At 33.6% G+C, this 12,242-nt stretch overlaps 1 protein-coding gene across 1 annotated transcript; it reads left to right on the top strand.

Moving 5' to 3' along the window:
• The first annotated feature begins 342 nt into the window (after window positions 1-342).
• On the top strand, window positions 343-931 carry LOC120014243 (zinc finger protein 10-like). The gene has a single exon (XM_038866160.1). It carries the CDS (start codon window positions 392-394, stop codon window positions 929-931), a length of 540 nt encoding a protein of 179 aa, XP_038722088.1. The 5' UTR covers window positions 343-391.
• Window positions 932-12,242: the final 11,311 nt, after the last annotated feature.

Here is a 12,242-nt window from a genome sequence, read left to right as displayed (position 1 = left end):
ATGCATAGGATTAGGAAGCAAGAGAGATACATGTACCATAAATAAAATAAAATAAAAGCTACGAAAAACACCTAGGCATGAGAGCTACATAAGCAAAAATGTATAGTAATTAAAATAAAAGAGATAAAATTAATTAAAAGGAAGTCAATAATAATGGATCAATCACAAAGCCGACTGCAACAATAACTCCAAATAGCAAAAGCCAAACAGTCTTACCTCCTAACACAAAATAACTCGGACAGAATGGCAATGCCTATGTCATCTTGTTGTCTCCATATATTTCACTCTTATACACCTTTTCCTCTCCCTGTCTCTCTCTCTCTCTACACATAAAACCCTATCTCTCTCTGTCTCTCTCTCTTCATATATTCAACTTGGGTGATCAGAGGCCATGGATTCTGAAAAATACAGAAGCAGTTCAGAGCCTTCGAGCGAAGAAAATGAAGAAATCAAAGACGAGAAGGTGTCGAAAAAGCGATCCTATGAGTGCACCTTCTGCAAGAGAGGCTTCACAAATGCTCAAGCCTTAGGTGGTCACATGAACATACATCGCAAAGATCGAGCCAAGGCAAAGCAAACCAACAACAACAACTCTTCCAACTTCGACGAGGATCAATACTTGTATCCTACCAATTCTCGGTCGGTCACAAGAGAATCTTCGTGTCCAAACACATACTATCCGATATTCGAGGCTCAAAGGAATTACAACATGTGTTTCCAGTTGCCACCGGCGACCGTGGTATCCGATGTTTCAAGAAATAATTACCCTTATGGTTGTTTTCATCCGCAAGATCAGCATAATTTGAGTGGTGGTGGTCAAGAGCAGCTTTGGGGAGCGAATTTGAGCTTGCGAGTCGGATCCGGAAATGTAGAGGGTCTTGTCAAGGATGATGAATTGGATTTGGAGCTTCGACTTGGTAATGATCGATAGTATGTATGATCACCATCACTCATATGTATAGACTCTTTTGTGTTTGCAGAATCTTATATGAAATTAAGGTATGATGCTGTTCTTTCATATTATTTTCCTTCAAATTAACCATATGGCGAGACTTGATACTTGTGAAATTCCGTGCATACAACCCAGCAATTGAGATAACTGGTATATTAGTTTTTTGGAATCCCTATATCATTACTGCATTTTAATTGAAAATTTAAAGCAAACCCATGTGTCTTTTATTTTTCCAAACACTTGCTAGCTCATGAGAAATGCATTTGTGTAATTGTGTATATACGAAAATGAAATGGTTTCACAGTTCAATGAAGTGATCATGAACTGAACATGGATGACTTTCCATAACAAGTATAGGTACAAGAAGAGAGAAGACCCTCTTTTTTTCCTCTCTTTCTTCTTTAGAATTTCTTCAGTGCCCTTAGGTTTTTTGTTCGTGACAAAATCATGTTTCCTTTGAAGATGATTTGTGATTTCCAATGACTGGTTTTTGGAAGAAAATCGATATGGAATCTTTTAGTTTCTGAAGAATTCTTCAAGGATATTCATACAACTGTTCCTGTTTTTTCTTATTAACATCAGGCATATATTACGAGCAGACGAACAATATATATTGATTCTACATGTTTGAGAGGTTACAGATTGTTTTCTGCTCTTAACTATTTGTGGAAATGGAATAATGGGCCGAATTGGCGCCATTAGGTGTTGGAAGGCCTCCACCATTACAAGTTGGGCCTGGTCTGATTGCATCCTGACTCTAGGACTTGGGCTGCGTGTCCCAACATTTCAGCCCATTTTTTAAACCAGACTGCGGATTAATTTTACCACGCTCAAAGCCCACTGAGTTAGTTGAAATGATTGCGAAGGCCCACTTAAAGCCCAATTCCATAACTAGAAACTCGTGGACCAAGATAATCTGCGTACGAGCGAGCAGGCTGTATCCCGCTGTAGTAGCTCTACAATTACAAGAATTAATGTATTTTGATCGGGTTTATGAGTACGATATTTTATTTTTGACCCAAACAAAAAACAAAATTGAAAAATTGAACATGAAAAATGTATGAAAATTTTGAACTGTTGAATATAAATCCGAAACATTAGATGTCTCTCGTAAACCCGATCAAAATATTAATGGGCCCAATATGACCCAATATATCAGTACCGGATAAAAGCAGATGCGAATTCCTAGTTGCTGCATGCTAGGATCTCTCCTAGTAGAGGATCTTTACTCAGAACAGATAGAGTTCCAGCCTCGAGCGAATATTCGAATAATAGTCATTGTTGATGAATGGGCACTAACAGCAACATCAGGGGCGGATTTTCACCACATCTCTGGGAGGAGGGCTCCCAGTCCCACCTCTTAGCTCTTGTGTTTCGGCAGCATGGTCTCGGTAGCGTACTTGAGTTTTCGGTGCCCATCACCTTACCACTAAGATATGTTTTTTTTTAATAGAAAGACAAAGTCGTGCAGATCATAATATATCCAGAGGAACGGGATAATCTAAAGGGAAATACCTCTCATGGATTGTGTGTTTGTGTGAGCATGTGACGAGCACATGGACTGGAAACACAAGTGTCTTGTCTTGTGCCATATCATATTATAAAAAAAAAGTGCCACATATTTATTTACATAATTTTTGTGATTGTTACTGTACAGTTTTACCATTAATTACCAGATTGTTACTTTTAATGTTTTACCACTAATTACTAGAATGAAAACAGTGCAATTATTTTTGAAATAACTATAAAACGTTTAAATTAAAATAAGTAATTTATTTCATAAATTTACGGACCGTCCTAATTAATTCATTTCTTCAACGCACACTATTTAAACAAACATCTTTATAAGCCCACAGAATCAGGATTGTGGTAAACCAGGTGGTTTAGAAATTTTAAGAGAAAAAAAAAAAGAATGTCTAGGGTGCATCGTACATGGACTAAACGAACGAGGATGGAATGTAATTTTAGGCTCTTTTTTGACGTTCATGAACCTTCCTTAATTGTTTGTACCGAACAAATTCTCTCCAACATCATTTTCAAAAATTCCAAAAAAGTTATAAACGTGTAGTATTTAATATCATGACGCTATATTTTTTTTTCGAAACAAAAATTAAACTTAACATGAAAAATACATGATTTCTTTAAATCTTTATACATAAACTCAAATATTCTATGTCATTAGATTCGTGAAACTAAATAATATATATTCATAATTTTTTATGCACCGTGCAGTGGTCCTATCCTCAATTAAAAAAAATATGTCATTGAGGCTGCAGCTATAAAAAGGATAGCCTTTTGCAAATAACATAACGCTTCTTCTAAGTAGGTCCAGATTCGTTGTTTGGAAGAAAAAAAAATGAAGGGTGACTTTTCACCGCATGGATTTTTCACCGTTGGATCATATGGATTGTCCTAAATGTTCATTCAATATATTATTAGCAATTTCAAATTAATTTTCAGTACAAGCAGAGATCATGACAGTGTTGACTTCAACAGTGCAGTCAAAATATTATTTATGTTCAAATATGACCAGCTAGCTATTTGGGTTTTTCTCCTTTTTTTTCTTTTCTTCTTTTTTAGGGGGTTTGATTGATGTGGAAGAAGTCAAGATGCAATGGAATTTGAGATATTTTAAATCATGTTAACATCAAAAATAGTAGTTGAATTGCTACCAATGAAGATGCAATGGACGTTATTGATGTACAATTTTTTGAGACAAGCCAAGCTTCTTCAAAAATATTAATTGAAATTAAAAAAAAGAAAAACAATTTTTATATTTAATTAAGAAAAAAAACTTGTATATTTAGTTGAGAAAAAAAAAAGAATTTGCATTTTTTCTAATGAGAAACATATTTTTCAGTGGTATTTCAAAAAAAAAACAACTTGTATATTTAATTGACATACAAAAAAGTGAACGTTATTGATGTACAATTTTTTTAATAGATTTTTCAACTACTATTGACATATGATCTGACAAAACTTAATTATATTCTTTAAATTCTAACTCAATAAATCATTATTTTTAAAATTAAAAAAAATTTAAGATTTTTGAAAAATTTTCATTTTTTGCACAAATATTTTAAAATTCGACTTTTGCTTTTTGCAATATTTCAAAATTCAATTAATATTTACATTCAATTTTAAAATTCTTTTGTGGATAAATAAAATGACATATGTCATGTCAACATGACACGTGGTAGTATGGAGAAAGAGAAATGTACATCCTGCTTCTAGGAAGCATCATACTAGGGAAGCATCATACTAAGGAAGAGGCTAGGAGATGATCTCTCACTCCCTCCCAGGAATAATATCCTCAAGCTAACAAACTTTTAAACATAAAGGTGATCAAGGATTAGGGGAGATCAAGGGTCAACAGAGATTTGATCCTACCTACCATGATTCTCTATATCAAACACTTTTGTCATATCATCCTATCAACTCCTATATAAAAGAGGCTAGGGATATGTCAAGGTAGGCAAGACACAATACTCTTATTTACTCTAAGATGATTAGAACTCCCTAAGTAGTTTGACACTGACTTGAGCTTCGGAGTGTCCTCGAGCCACGAAGGGCCGCCCTCTCTCTTATTCTTGCAAGATTCATGGAGGTTTGCCTCTATAACAACCCCTCAGCAACTAACGTGTGGATCGTACATATTTTTGAATCCACATCTCTAATAATTCATTGTCAAGCTTTTGTATTAATTATTGAATATTTTATGTTCCTAATGTTTTTTCCTCCACAAAAGTTTCTACATAATTGCATGGTGGCTTCAAAATGTAATCATTTGAGTATTGGATTGATCCCAAAGTCAAAAACAGTAGGTTTGCAAGAAATTTTAGTCCATAGTTTTGGGGGAGAGAGAGATTCCTGCAAATATACATAAATCAGTTATGATGAAGGTTCACCAGATAAACACTAATGTAATGAGACCATGTACCCATGATAAGCCTCTGCCTCCAATCAAACTAGCCTAAGCAATCATCATTAAAGGCAACAAGCTCCCTCATTATCCATCTAGGAATAATTTAATTTGTTGAAAATGAATTAGTATTTAAACTTTACTTTTCAAGTTGATATTTAATAAAATTTAAGTAATACATGATGCTGTTACTGGCATAGTTAAAGTTAGGTGTGGGCTTACGGATATCAACGAAGCGGGTTTGGGGCAAGGATCTCTTTATCCGTTCATCCCCGTGCCCATTAGACAAACTCTTATCCGTTCCTATTAAAATACTTGTTGGGTATTTGAATCTTCACACCATCCCTTAATATGAATGAAATTAATATATATATATATATAAGCAGTATATTAAGCCAAGCTCATAAGTAAACTATGAGTATTATAAATAATATATATAAGTAATAACACATATGGGTACAGGACGAAAATCTAAACCGTCATGTACCTGTTATTTTTCTTATAAAAATATCCATACTCATACCCGTACCTGTTCTCGATCCGTTAACTAACGGGATGTACTTGTTTGATTTGAGTCGGATCGTGTGAGTATACATTGAGTACGAGTATTTTTAACATGCGTGCTATAAAGGTGAAACCATGAAAGTATTAGTTATGAAGGTGATTCGAAACCTTCCACATTCCCACATGTTGTGTGTGTTTGGTAGAACGGTTCTATTGATTTTCAACTTTAGCTGTTAAGATGTAAAAAAAAAACTGAGTTTAAAGCTCTGAAATAAACTGTTAGGTGTTTGGTGAAGCTATTAACTGTTGTAATATAATATATATTATATAAATATATAAATGAATAAATATAATTTAATACAGATAATTATAATAATTATAAATGGATAAATAGAAAATATTACAATAATTAATAATTATTATTTATTATTTTAATATTTATTAAGAATTAAATACTAGTACATTTTGTACTTAATTTAAGAATTTAATTTATTTAATATAAATATAATTTAAATATAATGCAAGTGGATCCCACCATTTTAAAATAAAAAATTAACTTTAAACATGTGGGATCCACGTGGATCCCACATTAAAAAATTAAAAAGAAAAAAGAAAGCTCAACCTCTGAGAGGGCGGTATCGCCCATAGGTATTAGGCTATTTGGTGTAGCGGGCCGCGAAAGCGATCCCGTTGACCCAAACATAGCCGTTATTTGCCCATAAAAGTTTTGGGGGAAATTTTATCTACACACCATAAAAACATTATCTTTACATCATTTTTTGAACATCATAAATTTACATCAAAAAATTATAAATCTACACACAAATATAGTGAAAAGATGATTATACCCTTTATTTGTAAAATATTAAAATTTTCTCTCTCTAGACCAGCAGCTCTTCTTCTTCCCTAAGAGTGCCTCAGACTCCCAATGACAACGTTAGATTATCGAAACGACGCCTGAATAAGCCAGATAGGAGATATTTTTTCGGTGGACGACTGGGATGGGTCGGTTTCTACTCCGATCAACTAGGAACTTTTTAAAATTTTTGTTTCTCTCTCCACACCAACTGCAGCTCTTCTTCTTCCCAATCGTCAAAAACCACCTCATCATCTTAACTAAACTTGATTTCTTAACCCATTTGAGATAATCTCATCATCTGCAGCTCTTCTCCTGGTAAAGTATTATATGACAACTAAAGTCATTGTCTAGTTGAATGGTTTCAAGGTTTTATGAATTGATTCGAAAATTTAGGGTCTGTTTGGTATCACTTTTGTTTCTCGTTTTAGTTTTCAAAAAATATAAAATAAAAACAAAATATATTGTTTGTTTAGGGTGTGTTTGGTATCACTTTTGTTTCTTGTTTTTTGTTTTAGTTTTCAAAAAAAAGAAAATAAAAAAAAATTGTTTGTTTGTATTTTCTGTTTTGGTTTTTATGAAATCAAAAACAGGTTTTCAAAATTTTTGAAAACAAGAAAAAAATGTTTTTAAAAGTTTTGGAAACAGCACTAGTTACTTATTATAGATTATACTTTCTTTAAGATTTCAGATTGTAAATTGCATAAAGATATGAAGACAATGATCAAAAATACTTTGGGTTATTGTTTTATTTCTTATCTTTTTTTTTCTCTGCTGATGTTTTCAATGGTGAAACACGGCAAATGCTGCAGTTATAAAAAATATAGTGGTATGGATATATTCCATTATTACGAAAATAAAAGCATAAACACACTTTTTTTTTTGCAGTTTTATGCTTTCAGTTTTTGTTTTAAGTTTTAAGTGTTCAACCAAACAAGTTTCAATTTTATGTTTTATGTTTTTGTTTTTTATTTTTGTTTTCAAAATTTTTGGAAGTGATACCAAACACAACCCACAAAGAAAAATAGGTTCTTGCCTTCTCAGAGGTGTTTCGAGCGTTTAAAGAAATGAGTGATGTATATATATAAACTATAAAAAATAAAAAAAAATGATGTAAAGATAGTATATTAGTGATGTGGAGATAAAATTTCCCAAGCTTCGGAACTAACTTTTCTCACTTTTCTTCTCACTAAGCACTTTGAACCCGAACCAATCAGACCCTAATATATTGTAACACAATGGTTGAAAAGGTAGTTAATTTTTTATCCTTGATCAAGTCAACTTTAAGTTTTGTTGGGAGTAATTTCTAAGAAAGTAATTGATCGAGTTCAGCAGCAGCGGTAGAATTCCTACTCAAGTATGTTTTGTCCATGCATGCCATCATTTCTATGTCATGACAAAGTGAAACAACCAACTGTTTTAAATAGAATCTAATGTCATCAAACCCCATTTATTGTCGTAAAAAAAAACACATGTTACGGTGCGCAATGTATGTAATAATAACTAAATTTGTCCTGCTTTTTTATCTTAGTTTGTGTTAATCCTCTTCCTGTCTAATCGGATGGAACAAAATTAGCATCGTAAGCCACTGAAAATTATGGTGATTAGATCTAGTCATGTCACTCTGGAATCTAAAGTAAGAAAAGTTTAAAGAATATAAAAGATAGAGACGCAACGTAAGCACCCTCACACAATCAACCAATTATATTACCTGTTTTGAATTCTCTTGTCCCGTTGATACATCAGATCATACGACTTTGTTTCTCCCAAGTCTAACAAATGGGTTAAGCACAACTCATTAAACTAGGGAAAATGCTTACTTGTTTGTTAATTAAGGGGTGGATTTGGGTTTATAAACCATAGTAAGTAGAGAAAGAGAATCACAACTAACCTAATTATCCCAAATTATTATTTTCAGTTTCCTTCTAAATCTGACACATTTAATTTGTTCCGCAACTTAATTGTCTTTTAGAGAAAAAAAAAATATCTTGAACATTAGCATCACAAATTCACAATAGGGATAAGGATAGGGGAGCTCCAATTTTTTGTTACAATTGTAGCTACAATTCTTCCCAAAATTATATTAAATCATAAATTAAAATGTGTTTTTTTTAGTATTTTGGTGTCCATAGTGTTGGAATATAGTAGGTTTTGAAAGGAAAAAAAATTCAAAATCCTAAATTGTAAACCCAAAACCCTAAAGCTTAGAACTAAAATCTAAACACAAAACCCTAAATTCTAAACTCTAAATCCTAAACACTATTCCTAACTCCTAAACTCTAATATGTCATTTTCAACCCAAAAAATAAAAACCATGATTTAACATAGTTTTGATGGAGAATTGTATAAAAAAAAAAACCATGATTTAACATAGTTTTGATGGAGAATTGTATAAAAAAAAAACCATGATTTAACATAGTTTTGATGGAGAATTGTAGTTACAATTGGAGGGGAAAAAATGATTAATTCACACACTAAATAAATGGGATCCTTAAAAAGCACATAAATTGAGGATACAGGAACTTTTAGCTTTCTCAATTATTTTGCTACCAAAGAATTAAGTTTTTTTTTTGCGTTTTAAAAAATAACTAATTACGATATTAATTAACCTAAATTAGTAGTGCAATATAATTCTAATTTATCGTTTTAATTAGCAATTTCAAGTTAATTTCTTGCAAACAAAACGACATTAGACTAATATCCTAAAGTTTTTCTGTGTCGTTTTCTTCACTCTTCCTATTTGTTGGGTGGTTGTAAATAGTGACACATTTACATGGCATTCTAACCAACTCCCCCCCCCCCCCCATCACATCTCTCCAACTCTTCAAATAAAGAATACGTACTTAAAACTTACATTAAACAAAAGGAAGGAAAAAAAAAACATTACGCCTGAAATTTGGTTTTGTATATAGAGCCAGCATGTTTAATGCGTTTAGGTACTAGTGCGGTACTGCGGTGTGAAAATAAATATTCTTAACCAAGATTTCTTTTTCTTTTTTTTTCCATAAAAATATTGACAAAACCCATAAGGAAATGTGAATTATATTATGGTAAGCATTGATTAATTTGATGATGGAGATGAAAATGGAAAGCCAGTCAACCATTACTATTGCTAGTAGTATTACATGGTTTTCCATGGGCGGAGCGACTATTAATGGTGGCTTGTTTGAAGTTTGGTGTCTCCTCTGCCTCTTAAAAGACAAATGCTAGTCAGTCAATCCTCCTTTGCAAGATTTTTCCATCTTTGAATGTCTCCGTCCCTCGCCTTCATCTTCCACTATCCTTCACATATTTTTCACGCGCAAGGTCTAAACACGCACGGTGCCATGCATCCACAGCTAAGTAATCTCTTGAATAGCACTTAATAGGCAAGCACATCCGTACCCAATAGCTTAATTGTCATTTAAATTGATACCATCCCATTAATTTTTATATGACTAAATTTAATTTTTCGTCTCTCAACTATTTATATGTTTTATTTTATTCCTTAAAACTGTTTTTTTTCCTCAATTTTGTCTATTGACAATGGAAAAGTACCATGTTCATCCCTCCTCAAAAAAACTATTTTGTTGAAAAAATATCCTATGTGGAATACAAGTTGGATTAGGGTTTTTTTTTTCTCAAAATAAAAACCCTAACAAAAAAAAACTCTCGTCTCTTCCCCTCCATCAAATAAGCTAAAGATATCCACTCTCCCATCTATAACTTCTCCATCAGTGCGATCGGACTCGGATCGTTCGGCAAGATCTACCTTGACGTTACTAGAGCTTATTTCGGATAAGAGCATGCCTCTTCAACGATTATAATTATTTTGGATTGTAAGATCTGTAATATTACTGTTACACTTTATTTTAAACTCAAGTCAATGTTAAAGAAATCCTATGACTTATATAAATGTTTAGGTGTGCTTCTTGCAGCAAGATGTAATCCGACTCTGGTTTGATTTATGCAATTTATACCTTAATGTGATTTTAGGGGAAAATATTTAGTTTTTTACATAGTTGAGGGACGAAAAGTGTCACACTTTTATACTTTAAGGACATAACGTTGACATTTTCATATTTAGTTATTCTGATATATTATTGTAGTACCTCATTTTTGTCTGGGTAGTGATAAACAAGGCTCTACAGGTGTGAGTCCTTCCGAACAAACCTCCACCCCCAAGGTAACAAGTATCCAAGTTCCTCCCTTGCTTCTCCACGGAGTAAAGTTTCTCACCAAGTCCTAAATAGAACTCAGTCATGTAATCGCCAGGCAAAAAAGACAAGTTATCAGATACAGTGAGAGGAAGAGGCGTGAGAGGTCAGTAAGGGGAAAAAAGGGGATCTAGGAAAAAATGAAAAATACAAAAAAAGATGACGAGGAATAAATGGAGAAGAAGAATCAGAGGAAGAAGAAGAAAACAAACAAAGGAATAAGAAGCGAGGGACTTAGAGCGAGATCCAGCGATCTCTCGGGCAGGTATACTCTAAAATTAATAAACATGATGTAGATTAATTGCATAAAAAGGAGAATATTCCGAGGACCACCAAACATTAATATAAAAGTGAAAATCAGACGGTATCTTTAAATCATGCATTCTAGGAGTTGCATCATGAAATGACATCTCAAAAATATTTTGAAAATCTTTGTATGAACTTTCTTCTTAAACTGCATGTTTTACAAGCATACACCATCCATCCATCCATATTTTATAGAAATTAGTATCATGATAGGCGGTATCTAACAAGCATTGCATATGCCCGTGTCCCTTATTCACCCACTTGGGAATAGACAGTGTGTCACGAGTCTAGCATTCTTCCATGGCTCTTCTATCATGCATACATCACATTTCTACATCACGAATCCATGCATTTTTCATCTCATCAAATACCACACTATTCCCCCGATAGCAAGGCTTTGCGCTATAACTTGGAAGCCGACTACACTCTCTCCATGGGGTCGTATAGGCTTCGAGTGGAACATCGATCTGATCGACCCTCAATCCCCTCTCCCTTATACATTTTATTCTGTAAATATATGTATATATTGTCTCTTGCAGTAGAAGTGACACTCGAAACTCTCTAGATCTCAAATGGTAATCGTCTCGTTTGGACGGATGTTGTGGGATGCTTAATACCTTCTGCATACATAATCAAACCCCTGAACCTCTGTGATTCTTTGGTGTATACGCAGATCATGCCTTGATTGTCAGAGGTCCAATTGCGTCTATAAATATTAATTTGTGACGATTTTATACTTGTTTCATGTAGGTCGTAGAACACATACGAACGCGAACCTGCATCGTAATCCTAGTTACGACAACTTGATAATCGAGAAGAATTGGATATCTTCTCCTTCAAAGTTGATGAACCTAACACCTCTAAACCTACCAAAAACATTTAATAAACAATATCAATAAAAAAAAATTTAAAGACCCCCAAAATGGACTCCAAGTTCTCGTCATTTGGCCCATTAACTCACTTTATGCGAACCACGCGTCGGCATTGAGAGTAGGAAAAGAGAAGCTGGGTAGGATATTTAAGATTGACACGTGGCATAAAACTTGATTAGAGAAAAAGAAAGATTGATTAGAGAAAACAAATATTCTACCAAAGATAATAAAAAAGAAAAAATGGAAAAGAGAGAGAAAGTAACGCCTGAAAGAGAGAGAATTGAATAAAATTAAAAGAGGGCAATTAAATTGGAAAAAGTCATCTTTGGGTCTGACGAAGACGTTTTGATTCAAAAGAGCGTCCAAGTTCTCTTCATGTTAAATCCCCCCCTGTGGGTCCCCCTCCTGTCTTTCCCCCTTTTAATTCCAACTCCCCTTACGAAACAACGGCGCGATTACACTTGACTATTCCCCTACAAGCCTACAAACCTCCCCCCTTCCCCCTCTCTCTCTACAACCCCTCTCCCCTTCTCTCTCCCCCCATCCCTCTCTATAATATTTTTTTTATATATATATATATATATATATAGATATAGTCTTTCCTCTATCTTGCCGTCCATTGGAGAAGAGAGTG

This window comes from Tripterygium wilfordii, chromosome 14 (genome assembly GCF_013401445.1).
Source record: "Tripterygium wilfordii isolate XIE 37 chromosome 14, ASM1340144v1, whole genome shotgun sequence".
NCBI lineage: Eukaryota > Viridiplantae > Streptophyta > Magnoliopsida > Celastrales > Celastraceae > Tripterygium > Tripterygium wilfordii.
This window is presented reverse-complemented; position numbering and strand designations above follow the sequence as displayed.